We start from the raw sequence: 23,319 nt of genomic DNA on the forward strand, positions 1-23,319 counted from the left end.
GAATTTGAAGGAAATGTTATAGAAAGAGAAATTGATGTAGATGAAGATGAGATGGGAGATATGATACTTCGAGAACAATTTGACGGAGGTTTGAAAGTCTAAGTTGAAAGAAGGTCCCGGGGGTAGCCGACATTCCGTGAAAACTACTGATAGCCTTGGGTGAACCAGTCATGACAAAACTCTTCCATCCGATGTGTAAGACGTGTGAGACAGTCGAAATACCCTCAGATTTCAAGAAGAATGTAATAATCCAATTCCAAAGAAAGCAGTTGCTGACAGGTGTGAAAATTACCGAACTACCAGTTTAATAAGTCAAGGTTGCAAAATACTAACACGAATTCTTTACAGAAGAATGGAAACATTGGTAGAAGCTGAGCTCGGGAAACTAGTTTGTTCTGAAGACAGCAAGGGTAAAATACAAGGTGCGATAGCCTATTTAGAACTTGTACAGAAACCAAACGGCGGTTATAAAAGTCGAGGGGTATGAAGGGGAAGCAGCGGTTGAGAAGAGTGAGGCAGGATGGTAGCCTGCCCGCATGTTATTCAATCTGTACACTGAACACGCAGTAAAGGAAATTAAGGAAAAATTTGGAGTACGAATTAAAGTTCAGGAAGAAGAAATACAAACTTTATGGTTTGCCGACGACATCGCAATTGTGACTCAGACAGCAAAGAACTTGAAAGATCAGTTAAACGGAATGTCTTGAAAGGAAAATGTAAGATGAACATTGACAAAAGCAAAACAAGGATAATGAAATGTAGTCGAATTAAATCTGGGGATGCGAAGGAAAACAGATTAGGAAACGAGACACTTAAAGTAGTATATGAGCTTTGCTGTTTGGGTAGCAAAATAACTGATGATGGCCGAAATAGAGGGGATATAATATGTAGCCTGGCAATGACAAGAAAAGCATTTCTGAAGAAGAAAAATCTGTTAACATCGATTATATATTTAAATATTAGGAAGTTTTTTCTGAAGGTATTTGTATAGAGTCTTGCCGTGTATGGAACTGAAGGGTGGACATTCAACAGTTTAGGACGAAAACAGAATAGAAGCTTTCGAAATGTGGTGCCACATAAGAATGTTGAAGATTGACTGGGTCGATCACGCAACTATGAGGATGTACTGAATAGAATTGGGGTGACAAGAAATTTGTGGCACAAATTGGCCAAAAGAAGGGATCGAATAATAGGGCACATTTTGAGTCATTGAGGATGTTCGTCTGGAGTACAGCATTGTATGGTAGTGAAACATGGACTGTGGGAAAACCAGAACAGAAGAGAATCGAAGCATTTGAGATGTGGTGCTATAGACGAATGTTGAAAATTAGGTGGACTGATAAGGTACGGAATGAGGAGGTTCTACGCAGAATCGGAGAGGAAAGGAATATGTGGAAAACACTGATAAGGAGAAGGGACAGGATGATAGGACATCTGAAAAGACATGAGGGAATGACTTCCATGGTACTAGAGGGAGCTGTAGAGGGCAAAACTGTAGAGGAAGACAAAGATTGGAATACGTCAAGCAAATAATCGAGGACGTAGGTTGCAAGTGCTACTCTGAGATGAAGAGGTTAGCACAGGAAAGGAATTCGTGGCGGGCCGCATCAAACCAGTCAGTAGACTGATGACACACACACACAAAAAAAGGGTCACCAATTTAGTATTGGAGGGAAGTGTGGGAGGTAAAAATCGTAGAGGGAGACCAAGAGATGAATACAATTAGCAGATCCAGAAGGATGTAGGTTGCAGTATTTACTCGGAGATGAAGAAGCTCACACAGGATAGAGTAGCAAGGAGAGCGTCATCAAATTAGCCTTCGGACTGAAGACCACGACAACATTCTCTGGGCATTTATCTAGAAGGGCCAACTCTCGTTTTCAGAAATATTTATCCGTTGTCGAGAGACACCCAAAAGCTTGTATTATGGAGTGTACCAAAACCTAGCCGCGGATTCCGCGACGGCTATTTGCAGCAAATGGTTGTATGTTTTACGATGTACTCCAAAGGTCCCGATCTCGAACAACCTTGATAACTTTCTTCGCATTTTTATCCATTTCCAGATACAGAGGTTCAAAGTTATCTACAGGTGTATTTAAAGTACGACCGTACAGTCCGGTGTGAGGCAAAAACGAAGTTTATAAAGCGACGTAGCAAGAAGAAATTTGCTGTAAAGTGTCCCCGTTATCATCTGGGAAACCCTTGTTGTAGTAGTGATGCACATGCAAAATTTTTCTACACGTGAAATCCGATATGATGTGTAAAACTAGTTTTGCGTTACTTCCATTTCACCTAACAAGGGAAACTCCTCATTCCACTTCCGTCAGATTTAGTGTTAAGATGAACCAGCGGGTAGCCCATCAAAAACTGAACAAAGATCGGGCATAAACACCGGGAGAAGGTGTACTGAACTGTGAAAAAGGAAGCAAAATAGAAACAGTGAACGTTCCAAGCTCAAGACATGCAACATCAAGCGAGTTGGCAGAACCAAGGCGTCTTGATTATGGGCTCACGGCATGGATTGCAAAAGGGGATATTCGTATTCAAATCTCTCTTTTTTTTGTTTTTCACAAAGTTATTAACTGTCCGTCTGGTCACTGGACACAAACACAAACGTGAATAATACAGCGGACAGTCACGTCAATGACCAGACGGACAGTTCATAAGTTTGTGGAAGGAAAAAATAAAAAATTAAATTAATATGGCAAGGGGGAGATTTGAATAGGGATCTCTCGCTTTGCATTTCCAACACTATGACCACATAACCACGATGCCTTAGTTCTGCCGATTCTCTTGATGTTACATATCTTGGGCTTGGACCGTTCGCTGTTTCCATTTTGCTTCTTTTTAGACAGTTCAGCACACTTTCTTCCTGTTCGATCTGTGTTCAGTTTTTAATGGGCTATCCACTGAGCCATCTTACCATTAAATGTGAGGAGGTGCGATGGGGGAGTTTCCCTTGTAAGTGAACTATCTGAATTTTACTGACCAATACATTGCTGTTCATATGAGTTACATGCCCTGCTGCAGGAGGGAAATGAGAGGAACCGTGGAAAAATGCGTCTATCGGGACACGAAAAATGCGAATATTTTCTCTTTATTTAATGCGAATATTTTCTGTTTATTTAAAACTCTCTTAATGAAAAATCGGCCTCCTCATTCTATCTTCCTTGAAACTTTAAAAATTTTCCCAAAACTTTAGGCATGAAAACATATTAGCGCTTTTTTATGCTCAGAGAGTACAAGACAACAGTGGCAGTGGGAACTAGACGGAAAAGTAATAAGTGCTGGAAGATAGCAGACAGTGGATTTGTTATATGTGTATTTTAAAACTACTGTATGTTTAAATTCGTATCTTAGTTCCACAACACACTTTCATACAAGCATAGTGCGAAACATGCAGAATCACGCTGTATATACGAGCTCTTTTTTTTTACACTGTGTTAAGATGATAACTGCTACATCATTTCCAGATGATCCCTGGATGAATCCATAAATACTGATGGGGATAATTTCAGGATCCCTTATGGAGTAGAGTCGGTATGTGAAAGTAACTAATACACAGCTATGATAGATTCTAACAAAAGGGGAAAAATCTAATAAGAAATTTAAACACACACACACACACACACACACACGCATCATATATTTGTACGCACGTGGAGATGGGAGTGGACTGGAGAGCGTAGATGACATGGAAGGATTAAGAGAAAGATGCCGTTAGAATGACATGAGGTGAGGAAGAAGGGAGAAAAAATAAATTCAGTTACCATGCTAGGTGATATGGGCAGATTTGCGAAACTGTTAAAGTCTGTATTTAGATGTGCGATTTGCTATTATGTATAAGGCAATAGTATGACTTACAATACCTAGTGTTTATATTTAAGCGATGACTGAAGTAAATGTACTTGCTTTCATTCGTGTACATAAAATTGACTGAACTGCTTCTTAGAAGCAACGTAATTGGTTACTTAAATGCACATAGATACCAAAGGATCAAACATTGCTATTATGTTCAATGTAAGATATCCATCTCTTCACACGAACTACGAGTAGAGCATTCAATTAGTATTCTACGAATAGTGATTGACATTCATATCGTAAGGTGAAGTCTGCGAAGTGACTTAAACATCGAGCGCTTGAAAAAATATGTTAAATCGGCAATGTATAAGGTAATATTTAACTTCCTCGTATCATAAACAAAAATTTTCATATTGCTGCTGCATAAATTGGTGAAAACTCCCGTTAAATACGGAGTGCGCAAAACAGTGCAACGTACTTACACAACTGCCATGTACTAATAATATATTTCGAGTTAAACATCGCCGCAAAATTTCAAAACACACTACATAAACAACGTTCCGCACGAACACGCCTCAGTTGCCAAAGGTACTGAAGATATGTACAAATCAAAGAATATGGTAAAGACACAAATAAAGGTGGTTTTCAATATCTCTCTTTCGTGCGAAAATCCATAGTTATTAGCCATTCATTATTCTTGCTTTTATTTTCAGAAGTTGGAGAACTGTGGAGAAGTTTCCTTGGCGCAAGATCTCTTACCTCCCATCAGTAACAGATTGTATTTAAAACAACAATGTTTAAATTCTTCAATACTTCTTGCTAATTTTATAAAAAGTTTTTAAATATAGAGCAGAATATCATCGAAATATCCGTAACGGTGAAATGACTATTTATTTGACAAATAGCAATGTTGTGGTACTGAAACAAATGACTATGTCGAAATATTTTTCACTGGATTGTGATACGAGATTCGAGCAGGCTGTGACTTGTGTGTCGTCTGGCTCAGACTAGAGGTGGGCCAAACGGTTATTCTGGAGTAACCGTTATCACAGTTCCAGTTATTCTTTGATAACCGTTATCGTTAACGGTTATTAATAACTGCCAAGTTATTTTTCGCTAGCGAATACCGATAACTCCGACAGTTAAATAACGACGTAGTGGGAATCCATCAGTTTAGTTATCAGTATAACTGCGAGTAGTGTGAAATAGCAGGAATGTCGTATGAATCGTGTCATAACCTCAGCTTATTAACTCCGGGTACATTTTAGTTGATGTTAGAAGGATTATTAGTGTTTCAGATTATATGTTTGTAGGTTATCGGTCGCTATTAGAAATATTATCTTCGCAGCTGCGACAGAAAGTACGCGGAACTTCGCCAAAGCACTGTTTAAGTAAAATGTTAACAACGTGCGTTTTTAAGTATGAAGTAATATGTAAACTGAGTACTGTAGGTTAAATTCGAAGCTTAATTTCTTGTGCTGCTCACATAATAGAATAAAGTGTACAGCCTTGTAATACAACAAAATATACGTAATGTGACAGATTCGTTTACTCCTGTGCTGTAAAAGCTAGTCCTATTGGGGAAAGTGTGAGTACGCTAATCCAAGTTTTATGTCAGATTTGCAAACTGCTCGATTTCTCCAGCGACAGCATGTTTATAACATATGAAGACATGCAGATCGAAAAGGTTGACAGTGTTACATTTCTGGGATTACAACTCGATAATAAATTCAGTTGGGAAGGGCATACCACATTTTTTCATTCTATTATTTCATAAGGGAACATATTCTGTGGTAACTCATCAAACGTAGCAAAAGTTTTTCGCATATAAAAGCGTGTAATAAAAATCGTTTGTGGTATAAATTCAAGAACATCATGTAGGAACCTGTTCAAGGAACTTTGTATTCTAACCACTGCTTCCTAGTATATTTATTCCTTAATGAAATTTGTTACGAGTATTTCCAACCAATAGCTTAATACATAATATCAGTACTAGAAATGGGAACAGCAATCTACATAAAGACCTAAAATTAGTTACCTTGGTCCAAAAGGGGTCTAATATTCAGGAACATGCATTTTCAATAAGCTGCCAGCAAGTCAGCAACCATTAAAAACTTGGTTTCAGATAAGGCATGGTTTACAGTGTGTTTGAATGACTATTTGATACATAAGTGTCTGATTCCACCCATCATCAATATGCCGGAAATGTCTATTTTAAGTGTGTCTATGACGTCACTACATACACATGGCAACAAACACGAAGATACATATAAATAATACAATAACATTTCCCACCAAAAATACAATCAAACCAATGGGACAACTGCGGGAAGTTGGGGGTTTTAGGGTGAGGACAAGCTAGTAAAAAAAACACACCATGATCCCAAAACACAAAATGAAGAACAAAAAGAAAAAAAATACAGCATTCTGCTACACCAACAAAAATCTGCAGGAATCGGACACTTCCCTTGAACAATATAGGTCAACTGTAGGTGACCATACCAAAACACCAATACCCATAACTAAAAGTACGAAAATTGGAATCAGACATTTCCCTTGACCTACATAGGTCAACCTCAGATGACGATACTAAAACATCAACACACACAATTATGAAAATGGGAATCGGTCATTATCCGGTGACCTATATAGGTCCACCACAGCTACTGATGCCAAAAAACCAACACCTACAACTGCGAAAAATAAAACCACAATCCCAAAAGTCCACAAATCAATCATCCCTACATAAATCAAATCACATTCAATACTTCATAAATACACAAAACATCACAGCTAGAAAAAAATAAAAAATTAATTACCACCAGCAAATTCCGGCACTGCAACCTAGATCGACAGCCCCCCCCCCCCCACACACACACACACACACAAAAACCAACTCATAAACACCGTGCCGTAATGACATTCACACACCACAACACCTTTACGTCGAAGCAGACGGGTGGAATCAGACGCTTCCAGTGACCCCTCCTTCTACTCTGTAGATGAATATCGTAACAGAGACTGATAGACCAGCTCAGGTAAAAATTCTGCTATATTTCAGTTTTGACAGCACTTGGTTGCAACAGTCAAGATCGGGTATTCTGTGTACGATAAATTTATTAAAAGTACGTAACTGTGTTTTATTCTGTCAGTGTACCAATTCTGTAAATATTAGCAGTTACTATGATATATTCACGTATTTTGACAATCTCCTGACAAATGATGAGGATAATAATTATTATATTCCACTGTATTATGTTATACTTTCTGACATGTTATTTGTCATTCGCGATGGCCAGCGGCTATTTCCGTAGCAGTACGAAAATATTTGTTCGCTCCAGTTACTATCCTCTCTGGAAATATCACCTGGAACTACGACCTTTAACTGGAGTCACCGAGTCAGGAACGTCTAGACACACAGTTATTCCGTTACCAGCTTCCAGGTTATCTGTGGTGGTAGCCCGATAACTACCAGAGAACTAGAACTACGAGCCAATAACGATAACTGCCAGAGGAGAATACCGGCTCTGACAGTTATTTCCATAGTCGCTCGAATTCCTTAGTAACTTTCCTTGTACTACCCGTCCAAGCTAAATTAACACGTAAGGCGGTGGCTTAAGGGAACGACCGTACTTGTTAATGCCTGTACTGCAGCTCCTATCAGCCACGGCTCGGACATTAACTTTATTTAATTGTTTATTCTAAAAGTAACGAAGGCCACGAAATAGTACACAGTTCTTATCAACAGATGGCGCGCAGTCTCACAGTTATTCCCATGGTCTATAGAACGCCTTCCAAATGCGCAGTACGATCTTCGGTCAACAGATGGCGCGAGGCATTGTTGACACTAAACAGTTATTGAAATAACTGCCAGAATCAGAGGAACGGTTATCGCAGTAACCGTTACTTCTCAGTAACCGGTTATTTCTATCAGTTACGTTATTTTTTGCCACCTCTAGCTCAGACGTAATGGCTACCATGGAGGGTTCGCTTAGCAAGTGGACAAATGTGATGAAAGGATGGCAATTCAGATGGTTCGTGCTGGATGACAACGCCGGCCTGTTATCTTACTACACCGTAAGTCGTTTGCGTTATTTTTTCATTACACATTTCTGTCATACACTGGAATTTGTTCTTAAGTGCGCATGTCTGTAAACATCAACTGTCATAATTCGTAGATGATGCGGTTATTTGTTAATTGACTAAACAGAATATCGAAATTGAAGTGATTTTCTTAACGTAGACGACATAGTGGTATTCATATTCGTTTCTGAGAATTGTCGTTAATATTACCGGCGTTGCACGCCTCTTGTCATTGCGCGCTATTGCGAGATCCGCGTTTGTAAACATAAAGGTTTGTGATTCACAACTGTGATGTATGTGCGTACAAGAATCACAGAAAATGTTTACTGATTACTCCAGTTGAGTTTGTAGTCTTGCATTTTACCTAGTTTACGAGAACCAGCAAATTTTAATTCCTGATTTCCTAAACATAGGAAAATCGGCGGTACAGCTAGAATACTGACTTCGTGAAAGAAATATGTTCAGTAATTGAGTACTCTCTGAGCAGGTAGTTAATTTTTATGTCAATTTTTCTCTGATACTTCTTTTAAGTGCATGAAAAATGATGGACACACATGTTGCAAATGCTACGAATAAATTTAAGCGCAGGGAACAATTGATATGTTAGAGAACTACTGTGTTTATTCTTTTTCTCACAGTTCAAGTATTTATTCCTTTACTCACAGTTTTATTTTCTTACACTGCGCTGCGAAGGTTCTAATATGAAGTTCATTTTTTTCTGAAAATGTGTTGCCTCTACTCAAGCCTAGTGTAGCCTGCAAGAAATAGTAATTATTTGCTATTAAGGTTTGTAGTCAGCAATTTCTGCAGCTATCAAGCCCAAGAAATTCCACCATGACAAAATTATTTTTCGAATTAATTGTTAATACTCTGCATTTCTTTTGAATAATCATGCAAAGAGTTTATCTTACTGTCTTGGTTTAGACTTGATATTGTTTTCTTGGATTGGCAACTAAAAAAAAAAAAAGTAAATAAAATAGAAACACAGTATTCTCTACAGGGTTCATGCTATGAGGAAGAGAGCTAAATTTATCGGTTATTGCTGTGAAGTGATTCATTCAGAGCTCCTATATGTATGAATGTAACAAACTTCAGTTGCAGTATTATATATTTGTAAATTTCTTATAGGTTTAATATTTGATAACAGTCCATTAATAAAGAATGTCTGGGTTGCAGTAGTGTCCATTAGTTTCACCATGAGGTCTCATTTAATATATGTTAAGTTTCAAAACTTCTTCAGAGAGATGTTTATTCAACTTCACTGTCAGGTCATTCCAGTTTATACTGTGATTAGAATTTTTGTTTATCATTGTCATTTTTCTCAAATCCTTACACAAGATATTTTGTTCAATTTCTTGCATGAAAAATTAATACTGCTCTTGTTCGTTTGTTGACCTTTTTAAGTGGTTCAGTCTGATGGATTTTACCACTATTTAAAAATAGATGGTTGTCCTTCATAAGTGTGTTTTTGTAAGTCTTGTTGAACATATCTACATATTTTTCCATTAGTACTGCTAGGCTGGATCATTCTTTGTCATGATACATTCCTATTATATCTAGTTCAATCTTTTCTGTGGTGGTTTGCCACCATAGACAGTTTGGAGGCTGCCACCTGTGATCCTCGTGTTGTGTGTATTAAACAAAGTGGCTCAGTGGTTAAGACATTGGACTCACTCCATCAGTGACCATCTATGTTGGGTTTTGCCATGTTTTTACAAAATAATTCAATGCAATTGCTGGGACGGTAGCTTTGTTAAGGACATAGCCAGCTTCTTTTTGTGTCTCTCCACAATTAAAGATTCTGCTCCATCTCTAATGACACCATCAGCAAAAGGGTGTTAAACTTTAATCTTCCTTCCGTGTTAAGTTTGAATTTTTTGATGAGATTTTACAAATATTGTTTACTTTTCTGGAACTTTACCAGTATCTAATGCAGACTGAATAAAGTAATACACATCAATCTACTTAATAATACTTCATTATATGTTTATTTTGCATATTACATAAGTGGAAGTGCATGCTACAAACGTGCACATATGTTTTATGAATAACTGTTTCAGGGTGTAGAAACTGTTCTAACTATTTCAAAAACTCAGTAAATAACTAGTCACTGTTTCATGCAAAAAAGTTGGATACGGGGAGAAGTAATACATATTGTCTCATTATGTACAGGCTGAGGCAATGTTTTTAGTGTTTTTTTTTAGATGTTGTCAGTTTTGTGTGATTTAGAATACGATTGCAACTAAGCAATAATAATGCCCATTTGTTCACTAGAATTTTTTCCATTAAACTAAACAAAATTTTTGAATTGTGGTGTGAGGGAGTATAATACGTATTCACTCAGTTTACTACTGTGTTCTGAACACGTGAGAAGACCTTCCCACAACTTTTTGAGTGTTAGTTAAGTAAGTGGATGTATCTAGCCACTGCTCTTAGCAGTATTTTTAGATTGGTTATCTGTCATTGTTCAAATTTTTTTTCTCTCGGGATCCTGGTTGTTGAGATGTCTATAAAGTATGTTAGTCGCAGCATTTACCCACTTCCATTCTGAATTTTTCGACGTGTTGACACTGAATGGTAATGTAGAGGAGCATCTTGTGAGGAATGTGTACAATCATTGTACACTGGTTAGAACCAAGGAAAAAGACTCGGGCCTGCATCAGAACGTGATTGCGAGGGTTAAGGTGGAAAGGGTTAGACTACAACTGTACATAATATGCAATACTAAGTAGGGTGTCACATGCTACATGTAATTATTGTGTCTGTAGCAGTGTTCAACAATAACCAAGCAGAATGTTTCTGTATCTCCATAGAATTAAGCTTGTATTTTGCAATTTACTTTCATTACAACATTTTGCACAGTGTCGTTTTAAGCAATAATCTTTTTTGTCATATTGACTTAGTGATTTGGCTGAAACAGCTGAGCTTGTTTCTAAAAACAATGTCAGATATTAAACGGATTGTTTGGCATTGTTTGTTAGATACTGTTGTTTAGAAATGTGTCTTTCCTTAGTAAAAAGTGAAAATAATTTCACTTACAAAATTACAGAGTCTTGTCAGAAGTTGTGACTTGTCAAACAGCTGAGTAGAATCTAGTTTGCGGTTTGAATTATGGTTTGTCCAATGAGATTTGCTGTCAGTAGCCACTATGCATTACCAGTAGACAGAACCACTAATATTAATGTGAACAGGCAATATGTACTCAGGTTTCATTTATATTATATTTATCACTGAGTTGTTCTCATAATTGCAGTAATTATTTTGGTTTTTCATAGAAACAATGTAATCACATTGATTTTGAAAATATGTGTCTGATTCATAGAGCAAATGAGGGCAACGTTTTTGTACAAATTTACAATCCTTAAGGTTGCCTGCCATATTAGATGTCTTTGATGTATACACTGTGATATGAAGTTGTAGATTTATTGATGTATCAACCCAGAGTGTCCCGTCTTATATGTGAGGAGTGGTGTACCACATGCAACTAGGTAGAATGGCATATGAAAAATGGTCATAAAAAGGTAGTAACTGACAGGGACTAGTGACAAGTGTTGCATCTTGTCATTGATAGTTGATTTCAAATATGACAGGAATTACTGCTGCCAGTGAATGCTAGTCCATCTAATCCAGTTTTCTAGTGAACATTGTGAAGGAAACTGCTTGCAGTAGACATCTGACATTGGCTCCATTGTAAAATACATTTGTTTACAGTGGCTTATAGAGCTGCAGATCTTTAGTGGATCAAACAACACACAAACTGGACTGTAGGAGATTAGAGGCATGTGTTGCAAAAAGTCGCAATTTTGCCTCTTTTTAAATGGTGCAACGCATAAAGTACACCAAGGGCCCAATGAGACATTTGAACCACCAAGTGTTTAGTATGTAATTCAAGCTGGAGGTGGCATGTTTCTCGCACCACTACCTGGACCTATTAATTCAAATTACTGTGAACATGAAAAAGGATATTTATTCCAACATTCTCAGTGGCCAAGTAGTGCCCTTTCATCAACATCAACATCAACATCATGAGTTCTATAGACACATCCGTCTTCCAAGATTATTACAGTTATGTTCGCAGGGTCATACATATATGTTCCTAGTCTGATGATCCATGGGCACGCCGTCACATCTCAACTGTCCTTTTAAATTACCAAATGTTAATCTCATATTGTATGTAGGGGACTGTTTGGAACAGAAAGTTATACATAACAATCAAAATTCCTGCAAATTTGTAACTGTGCAGGATCTAATCATCACTAGGCGGCTTCAGTTGGACATAACATAGCTAAAGAAATTCACGGACACTCTTGCTTGCCAAATTAAGACCATTATCAAAGCCAGAGCCAATGTTCGGGGTAAAAAACATGTCTCCTGGAAGGGGGGGGGGGGGTTTGACTAAGTTTTCATCTGGTGAGATTATTATTTTTTATGTACAAATATGTGTAGCCTTTCTTTCCAGATATTTTTAAAGGGAGGTGGAAGACAGAGAGTTTGGTACAATTAAAAATACAATATTAGATAATTCATCAATATTTTTAGTGGAAAAATGCAGATGATGGTTTTGTTTTCGTCTATTAACAGTTCAGTGATAAACTTCACTTGTAGTTAAATGATAATCTTAACTATTTATGACACATTATCATGACTGTTTCACTCGTGAGACAAATGTGGCATATACTATGAATTGGGTGAAAGTTACGATATCTGATAAGAGTGATTCCCCTTGGCATTTTTGAGGCTTATGTGTGTTCATAATATGGACCAAAATACTTATATGAAATTCGTCTATTATTTGATTCAGATTTCCTGAATTTACCTTCATTTTTCTTCCCACTAATTGTATTTCTTTACAGCGTTTGTGGGAATATGTATTACCACTTCTGTATGCTCCTGGCATCTAGTGACAGTCTGCTGCACCGGCTGTAGTTTCTGTTTGTTGTGAAATATAGCCTTCAGCACAGTGGGAAGTATAGATCCTATCAAACAGCGGTGTTTTAATGAGTCTTGGGAAGTATGGTTACCACTAAAATAGTTTCTGGAAGGGCCTTGGGAAGCACACTTACCACCAAATAAATCTGTCATTTGCGATCCTTGGGAAGCATACTTACTATCTACTTAGGAGTATCCCAAAGCTTTTGGGAATATCTCTTACCACCTCTGTCTATGCCTGACATCCTGTGGCAGTCCACTGCACCAGTTGTATGAAGACTGGTACAACAGTCAGTTTCTGTTTGTCGTGGGATAACTACTATTGTCAGAACTCATCGCTTTGCTTCTGAAATATACAGTATTGTGACCTGTGTCAGCTCATACCTTTATTCTGTGATAAAGATCCTAGAATTATTTCCAAATTGTGGTAAGTAAAGTTTAATATCATTAATAAATATATTTTAAATAAAATAAAAGAAAACATGAAATAAAACAGAAAACGCTTTTCATTATATTTCTACATGTAATGGCAATACGTAACAGCTCACAAAAGGGTAGTGGGAAATCCATTTACCACCATAGTTTCAATACCTCACAAAAGGTGTCATGGTGATATATGAACCACCTTAGTTCTTGGTCCTAAATCACTAAATAAAATTATCAAAAAATAAATTTAATCAGTTGATCACAATTCTAATATGACAGGAAAAAAAAAAAAATCAATCTTTGGTGAGTTGCGACAAAACATGTGCCCCTGATAGGGTTAAATATGTGCCTGGGACTGTGCTATAGATATATCTTTTACCACAGCATTTATTTCATAACCACATTCATTGATTTTGCTGGCTCTCAACCATAGTGTTAGCTTCCATCCTAACTTTATACCCCAGGCTACACTTCACAATCTTTCACTGTAAATCAGATTTTGAGGAAATACCATGTTGCACTTAAAAGTTTAGAGCTCTGGAACTTTTATAGGTCTCTGAAAGGAAGTAAACGTTATGAGAGTAACACTGTTAAGATAATTAAGATCTTTATATTTATTATGTCGACACTTATTTCTCACATAGGCCTAATCAAAATGGTCTTTCAGTTAACATCTGAAAAGTTGCATAATGAAATATAACTACTCATAATCAAATTAAACATTTCAAAATTTATTCTCTGACTGTGAGTGTATTAAGTATAGATGTAAACGGATTATGGAAGTGTCCGATTCCACCTGTTTGCTTTGACCCATGACATCATCAATATGGCGGAAATGGCTATTCTAAGCATCTCCAATATAGCACATGTGATGTCACTACTTACACACGGCAAGAAACACGAAAATACATATAAATAAGACAATAACATCTCCCTCCAAAAATACACTCAAACTAATGAGACATCCGAGGGGAAATTGGCAGTTTTAGGGAGGGAGGCAAGCTAAGTATAACATTAAACAAAAAACACCATGATCCCAAAACGCACAAAATGACGAAGGAAAAAAAATTACAAAAATCTACAGGAATCGGACACTTCCCTTGACCTATATAGGTCAACCGCGGATGACGATACCAAAACCAACAACGCCTACAGCAAAAACTATGGAAATTGGAATCAGACAATGCCCTTCACCACAGCTGACAATACCTAAACACCAATACCTGCATAGAAAACTCTACAAAAATTGTAATCGGTCATTTCCCTTGACCTATATAGGTCAACCATAACTATTGATACGAAAAAACCAACACCTACAACTAACTAGCTCATAAACTGCGCGCTGTAATGACGTCACACACCCCAACACCCTTACGTCATGGGTCAAAGAGTATGGGTGGAATCGGACGCTTCCGTTGACCGGATGTACAGCCTATTAGTGTCAAGTGAAAAAGTGAGCTGCGCCAGGACTCGAACCTGGATTTCCCCCTTATTATGAGCAGTCGTCTTAACCACTTCAGCTGTCCATGCGTGATCCTCAGGTCGAAATGTTTAAGGTTATTGGTCATAATAAGCAGGAAATCAAGGTTCAAGTCCAGGTCCAGCAGAAATTTTGGTGTGTCACTAACAGGTAGTGTGTACAACTGATGTCAAAGAATTCACAATCAGCTAATGTCAAATTACTCTGTGCAGCTGTGGATCATTCACAAAGTCCATTCTTTCAGACATGTAAGTAAGTATTAAAAGCGTGGTGGGGCATACGATGGCAACATTGGTCTTGAGTCTTTGTAGTCTCATTATCTTTGGGGCGGGATTTAATTAATAATGTATTAGGTGATGAAGATAGTGAGCTATGGCATAAGGATATAGAACAGGGTTTGTCAATATTTTCAACTACAGTTCACTTTTGTAACTCTGGTAGTAGCAAAATTTTGTATCCGCACACCAGATCTTCAGTAATGGTGATTTACAAAGCAGGGAAGTAACTTGACAAATTTTATAAAGCAGACTTACAGTAAGCTAAAGCAAATAATAATAATAATAATAAACCCCGTGGAGGCCCGGGAAAAGAATAGGCCTCCGGTATGTTCTGCCAGTCATAAAAGGCGACGAAAAGAACAAACCACTAATAGGGCTAACCCCCCTTTTAGTGTGATTACTTGGTTCAGGACAGAACTAAAGAAGCCTCGGACAAGCGCCGTCATGGTCGGGGACGACGCTTGAACCCTATGCCCGCCCACAATGGTAACGGCACTGCTAGCCAACTGGAAAATGATTTAAATCCAAATAGAGGTGTTTTGCAGGATATGCTTCCTGCAACCACCCTAGAAGGAAAACAAAGACAGGGGATGGGATGGTCAGATGAAGTTAATCGACACCTCATGTTCTGTTATTTCCAAGCAACAAACCTAGTAACCAACACAACTGGATACAGATCACAAGTATACACAACATTTATTACCAGATACCCAGAATTAAAATTTTTAACAGAACGACGACTAGCTGATCAGATCCGTGTAATAATAAAAAATAACAGGATACCCCAGTCAGAATTAGAAAACATCAAACAACAAGTACAACAAATACTGGAACAAAATAATGTGCAATCAGAAGAAGAAGAAAATACAGTAGTGGACTCAAACATCCCAGAGCAAACAAACAAAGAACACCACGCACCAATTAAACAATCAGAGGAAAACGAAATCTTAAGACAGCCACCAGAACAAGCACAAATAGAACACGAAGTGACTCGGATGTTAGATATAGAAGAAAAATTTCAGCTAACATATATAGAATACAAAGACACAAATACAGACATTAGACCATTCTTGCATAGACCACCAAATAACCCACAAGTCAAAACAACAATAAAAACTATCAACTCAATCATACACAACAAAATAAATGAAAACACAACTATGGAAGAGTTACAACTACTGGTTTATATAGGAGCACTCACTACACTAAATATACACACTAGGCAGAGATCAGAACCAACCAACACACAGAAGAAACCCACAAAACCAGCATGGCAACACAGGCTACAGATCAAAATAGAAAAACTGAGAAGAGACATCGGACAGCTAACACAATTTATAAGAAATGAAATCTCGGAAAAAAACGAAAAAGGTTAGGTAAAATCTCACAACAAGAAGCGACAGAGCAATTAGACGAAAAGAAGCAGAAATTACAAGCATTAGCCAAACGACTCAGAAGATACAAAAAAAGTGAAAATGGAAGGAAACAAAACCAAACATTCAACACAAACCAAAAGAAATTTTACCAGACAATAGATAACACACACATTAAAATAAACAATCCACCAAACATAAGACATGGAACACTTCTGGAGCAACATATGGTCAAACCCAGTACAACATAACAGGCATGCACGGTGGATACAAGCAGAAACAGACACATACAAGATGATACCACAAATGCCTGAAGTGATAATTTTGCAACATGAAGTCACCCAAGCAATTAATTCTACTCACAATTGGAAAGCCTCTGGAAATGATAAAATAGCAAATTTCTGGTTAAAGAAGTTCACCTCAACACATTCACATCTAACTAAATTATTTAACAGTTACATTGCAGACCCATACACATTCCCTGATACACTTACACACGGAATAACATATCTGAAACCTAAAGATCAAGCAGACACAGCGAACCCAGCTAAATATCGCCCCATAACATGCCTACCAACAATATGCAAAATATTAACTTCAGTCATTAAACAGAAATTAATGACACATACAACACAGAACAAAATTATAAATGAAGAACAAAAAGGCTGTTGCAAAGGAGCACGAGGATGTAGAGAGCAACTGATAATAGATGCAGAGGTGACATATCAAGCTAAAACTAAACAAAGGTCGCTACACTACGCATACATGGATTACCAAAAAGCTTTTGATAGTGTACCCCACTCATGGTTACTACAGATATTGGAAATATACAAAGTAGATCCTAAATTGATACAGTTTCTAAACATAGTAATGAAAAACTGGAAAACCACTCTTAATATCCAAACAAATTCAGATAACATCACATCACAGCGAATACAGATTAAGCGTGGAATATACCACGGACTCATTAAGTCCTTTCTGGTTCTGTCTTGCTCTGAACCCACTATCCAACATGCTAAATAATACAAATTATGGATATAATATTACTGGAACATACCCACACAAAATCACACATTTGCTATACATGGATGATCTAAAACTACTGGCAGCAACCAATCAACAACTCAACCAATTACTAAAGATAACAGAAGTATTCAGCAATGATATAAATATGGCTTTTGGAACAGACAAATGTAAGAAAAATAGCATAGTCAAGGGAAAACACACTAAACAAGAAGATTACATATTGAATAACCACAGTGACTCCATAGAAGCGATGGAAAAAACAGATGCCTATAAATATCTAGGATACAGACAAAAAATAGGAATAGATACTACAAATATTAAAGAAGAACTAAAAGAAAAATATAGACAAAGGCTAACAAAAATACTGAAAACAGAATTGACAGCAAGAAACAAGACAAAAGCTATAAATACTTATGCTATACCAATATTGACCTACTCATTTGGAGTAGTGAAATGGAGTAACACAGACCTAGAAGCACTCAATACACTTATACGTTCACAATGCCACAAATATAGAATACATCACATACATTCAGGAACAGAAAGATTCACAATAAGCAGAAAGGAAGGAGGAAGGGGATTCATCGACATAAAAAACCTACATTATGGACAGGTAGTCAATTTAAGAAAATTCTTTCTAGAACGAGCAGAAACTAGCAAAATACACAAAGCAATCACTCATATAAATACATCGGCTACACCACTGCAATTTCATAACCACCTCTACAACCCTTTAGATCACGTAACATCAACAGATACGAAGAAAGTAAATTGGAAAAAGAAAACACTACATGGCAAGCACCCGTATCATCTAACACAGCCACACATCGATCAAGACACATCCAACACATGGCTAAGAAAAGGCAATATATACAGTGAGACGGAAGGATTCATGATTGCAATATAGGATCAAACAATAAACACCAGATATTACAGCAAGCATATTATTAAAGATCCCAATACCACAACAGATAAATGCAGACTTTGCAAACAACAAATAGAAACAGTAGATCACATCACAAGCGGGTGTACAATACTAGCAAATACAGAATACCCCAGAAGACATGACAAAGTAGCAAAAATAATACATCAACAGCTTGCCTTACAACATAAACTTATAGAACAACACGTTCCCACATACAAGTATGCACCACAAAATGTACTGGAGAATGATGAATACAAATTATACTGGAACAGAACCATTATAACAGATAAAACAACGCCACATAACAAACCTGACATCATACTCACCTATAAAAAGAAGAAATTAACACAACTAATCGAAATATTCATACCCAATACAACAAATATACAAAAGAAAACAGGAGAAAAAATTGAAAAATACATCCAACTGGCTGAGGAAGTCAAGGACATGTGGCATCAGGATAAAGTTGACATTATACCAATTATACTATCAACTACAGGAGTCATACTACACAATATCCACAAGTACATCAATGCAATACAGCTACATCCAAACTTATATATACAACTACAGAAATCTGTAATTATTGATACATGTTCAATTACCCAAAAGTTCCTAAATGCAATATAACATACACCGTACAATTAAGAGGAAGTGACGCTTGATCAAGGTCTGCGTCACTTTCCATTTTTATCCAGACCTAACATCTGAGAAAGTAAAGAAATAATAATAATAATATAATAATAATAACAATAACTTACCAGATACCTTATGACAGTTTTATGAAAACCTAATGAAAATGTTTGTAAAACCACGTACTGTCTACTACGAAAGCTGGAATGCCCACTTGTGAGTGGTAAGGACCATGTTGACTACCCTGATGTAAACAGTGTGACATGTGTAAGTTTGGGTAAGTCCAATGAGTGTGCATGGATAGCCAAAGTGGTTATTGCAACTGCTCAAGTAAGTGGGTTCAAGTCCCAGTCTGGCACAAATGTTCGCATGTGTCTAATGCATATGTAGCTAATACAGTTGACATTAAAGAATTCACAGTCAGCTAATACTTGCAAAATTATTTCATACAACTGTGTATCATCCAGAAAGTCTGTTCTTTCAGACATACAAGTGAAAATTACACAATTCACTGCAGTATTTAATTATCCACCAACACAGGGCAACTATAAGTAAAATGTCTTGGTTGTACAGGAATATACATAATGGATGTATGAGTATACATAGTAGGTACATATGGAAGTCTGGGTCTGGCCTTGAGTTGAGCTCGGATAGCCTAATGGTAAGGTGACTGCTCGCAGTAAGTGGGAAAACGTGGTTCGAGTCCTGGTCCAGCAAAAATTTTTATTGTTGTAATTCCGTTATAAAGCTCATGATGGTCCACATTTACAATTATGAATACATTTCATGTATGCATAACACTCCCCCACTCATTTTGTTTATATGTAAACTACATTATATTATTTGTGGGTTTCACTTCCAGAATCTAAATAGTAATATTCTATGTAGGGGAAATGATTGTACAGAACTTATTCCCTAATTTTTAGTTATAGTGTTTGCACTGCAAATTTTTCTAAATACAGGGGTGTTTTTCAGAATTTAGAGTACTGGATGATTAATACCAACTGCAACTATATAAAGGTCTACTAGTAATGCAGCAGCAGTGGTTTGGTAAAGTCCACAAAAGTGGCAGATAAACTGTCTACTAGACCCAAGGGTTCTTTCGTGAGGAAACAGATTCACTAGAATGACAGTCACTAAATGCACGCATTACATAAGGCTGAGACTATATCAAGAAAGAAGGGATCAGAGGAAATCAACAAAGTTGTCCATTTCACTCATTTTTGCCCACTTGATTTTATTCCATTGGTGTAATCAGGTTCTAAAAGCTAGCATTTTCTCTCACATCTTTTCTTGTATACTTACGTCTTGCTGGCAATAGAGTAATAAATCTCTTTCCTATGTTTGTAATTTCGTTTTAGAGATGATTTCACTCATAATAATGCGATTGTTTACAACCAACAGAAAAAAGTCATTGTTTATTCCCATGTTTCTGCCACGTTACTAGGACTATGTTTTTGACAATGGCCTGTGATGTACAATCTGGCAGTAGGTTTACAACTATCATATTTTTTCATGGTAAGAATGCAAATACATTCTCACCATTTACATAATTGGATTTTTACTTAAATAATCTGCAATACAATTTAATAAATAAAATGCAGCCCAGGATATATTTTAATTATCTATAAATTCAACTGTTGAATAGAAAGAGCTGTCAAGCAGGAAGACATTAATTTAAAAAGAAACAGTTTTCATTATCCAACATCTAGTTCATCAGGAAGATGGTCAAACATTTTTATGGGGGTGTACTTTGCTCCTTCCTGTACAAGAGTGAAATATAGTTGTCTAACTTTAAGAGAGCCAGCCTACACACTTGTAATGAAGTGTGTGCTGGAAACACTTCTGAAGTGTGATGAATTATAGTGAAGATGGTGTAGGAGCTGAATTGAATAGCTAATGGTGTTCTGTCATAACAACTGAGGCGCAGTATTCACGTCCATTAAGTTAATCGACTCTCAACCAAGTTAATAACTTCCAACCTAACCTAGATTTGAGCTATGCTCTAGTTTTATATGTGGACCCTGACGACTCCTTATTTCAGATAAACTCCTGAATAGGTACTTCAGGATAAAAAGTGCATAAAGTTTTCTACACATAAATAACAGACACCAATACCGGACCAAGCAGAACGTAAAGGAATAGCTGTGCACATAATGTGAGAAGTTTATATTTTCTGGAATAAAGGTGTCGTCTGGTTAATAACTGATCATTGACAGCTCCATACTACCCCAGACTACAACGGACATGCATTGCCAGCTTATGCCATGTACCACACACAAGTGAAGCATGTAGGCAGCCCTTGGTAAAGTTCAGACTGGGTGTAAATAACATTCTAATCTGTGTTTATGTGTTCTTTCCGAAGTAGTTGGTAGAAGGTTTCCTGATCTAAAATGAAAACACAAACACTTGCTGTGAAGCCTAAGTCACTAACATAATTTGTATTAATTACTAGTCTCATTTTTTGTTTTTGTGCTGGTATATGAAATAGGTGTTGTTCCTTACTACAGAGTAATAGTGATGCTCTGCCACACTGAAAAAACTGTCAGTCAGTCTTTGCATATGGGAAACAGACAACAGTTCAACAGACGATGTGAAATTATTTGAAGATTGCCATTTCTTGTCGCACAGTTTGCTGCACACCAGTGGAAATAAAGAAATAGCAATATCAATCAATAAGTGATACATCAAATTACATCTTTCAGTTCCTTGTTAAGCTGTAAATTTTTGTTTGTCAATGTGTCAGTTTCTCATAATCTGAAGCACAGAAATAAATTTTACAGGCATCTTCTTGAAGGTGTTTGGTATGACAGGCAGAAGTGATTCTGTAGCAGTTGGTATGTCACACTGAACAATCAGCAATGGGAGAATTGTGAATATTAATGGATGCTGATTGTTGGGACACAGTTATGTGGAGAGTACAGAGGGCTTCTGTGGAGTGCCACTGAAATTTAAAGACACAGGAAACTAAAGTATGTTTGTCTGGGCTGGCACTTCTGATAAAAGTGCACAGATACATAACATTATCTGCTTCAAGTTAGAAAAACTCTGAAACATCGGGAAGATGAATTTTCATGACAAATGATTACATAGTGTTGAGGAAGAAAAAAGGTCTCGGGTGTAATGATGTCTGTCTACCAGGCACATACGAAGAAAGAAGTGGGTAGCAGCTCTCAAAGTACTGGGAGTTTCGGGAGTTTCTCTATCAGCGTATGACTCATTCTTTCCTGATTCCTATGACAGTTTCAGGTACCTTGAAGAGACAGTGGATGAGCTGATTCAGTTGGTACCTGGTTTGTATGGTGGTGTTGCTGAGGCTTACATCGTCGTTCAGTATGGTCGTATCACTTCTGCCACGCTCATTGCAACCTTTCATTGTTTCTGTTGATTTCTTGATGACTAAATTCCTTCCTTAAAGCCAGTTCTTGAAACTTTGTACATAGGAATTCACTGGAAAATTTGCGTCTATCTTTAAACAAGTGCCAGTTAAGTCTTTTAATATATCTAGGAGAAGATGTCATGAAGGGGGAATTTTATATATGTAAACTTTTTAGCTATTGTTTGGAGAATATAGTAACATGAAAATGAAGTATCAAACCGTGTAAGTTCCAAAAAATTACCAACTTCATTCAACAGGGGATATTTTTCGTGAGGGCTAGCCCATGTGGGTGGGCTTGCAGCGTGAATGGTTGCAGAAATCTTTGTAGCCAGGAAAAGGTAACTCGAGGTGGCACTTCTATTAAAGATGCACCTGCTGCCAACAACAAATCTGACATGGCTTGAGAGTCCACTGGTGGAACCAGCAAACCCTGCATAGTTCAAGACAGAACGGGAAAGACACCCCAGTAAGACGAAATTGCAGGAAAGCTGACTTTACTGGGTGTAGGCAGAAACAACTGAAACATACATACAGTCCCCCTTTTCACATGCTCACATAGTGAGCATAATCTTAGCAATCTTAGCGCTAAGTCCTAAGTGAAATACTGTACAGTACACTTCCATTTTATACCGTGTAAGTTATGAAGTCATCAAAATCGTGAAAATTTTTACTTCATATGCATGACAAATGGACTTCCCAAAATTTTAGGACAAATGCTTGCCAAATAATGTATATTTGTTTCGCATTTCCTTGGAATCTATACTTTAGTGATGTACTAAGCACTAATGTAAACAAATGATTATTGTATTAAAGAATTTTATGTACTTAATTGTCATTATTGTTGTTGAAATCTTAGGCATGTATGGCTCATCAGAAAGGGAGGGCTAGAGTGAATTACATTGTGTGTGTGTGTGTGTGTGTGTGTGTGTGTGTGTGAGTGAGGAGGGAAGGGTTAAAATTCAAACTACAACAACCCCTCTCCTCAG

At 37.1% G+C, this 23,319-nt stretch overlaps 2 protein-coding genes across 7 annotated transcripts in view; one reads left to right on the plus strand and one right to left on the minus strand.

The window, feature by feature from the left end:
• LOC124615930 (3-hydroxy-3-methylglutaryl-coenzyme A reductase) overlaps nucleotides 1-4,398 on the minus strand; it is a 391,620-nt gene extending 387,222 nt beyond the window's left edge. The window contains exon 1 of one of the 3 annotated variants that reach the window (XM_047144117.1): nucleotides 4,284-4,300. The gene's annotated coding sequence lies outside the window, so the exon portion shown is untranslated. Of the gene's footprint in view, nucleotides 1-4,279 lie in introns of all 3 variants that reach the window. The other 2 variants (XM_047144113.1, XM_047144116.1) reach the window with 2 other exon arrangements.
• Nucleotides 4,399-7,762: 3,364 nt separating this feature from the next.
• The window catches only part of LOC124616179 (oxysterol-binding protein-related protein 9), a 504,981-nt gene continuing 489,424 nt past the window's right edge, over nucleotides 7,763-23,319 (plus strand). For all 4 annotated transcript variants that reach the window (XM_047144465.1, XM_047144467.1, XM_047144466.1 and 1 more), the window contains exon 1: nucleotides 7,763-7,878. In XM_047144465.1, the coding sequence (XP_047000421.1) occupies nucleotides 7,771-7,878 (108 nt within the window). In that variant the 5' untranslated portion in view covers nucleotides 7,763-7,770. The remainder of the gene's footprint in view (nucleotides 7,879-23,319) is intronic.

The sequence above is a fragment of the Schistocerca americana genome, chromosome 5 (assembly GCF_021461395.2).
Source record: "Schistocerca americana isolate TAMUIC-IGC-003095 chromosome 5, iqSchAmer2.1, whole genome shotgun sequence".
In the NCBI taxonomy this organism is placed as follows: Eukaryota; Metazoa; Arthropoda; class Insecta; order Orthoptera; family Acrididae; genus Schistocerca; species Schistocerca americana.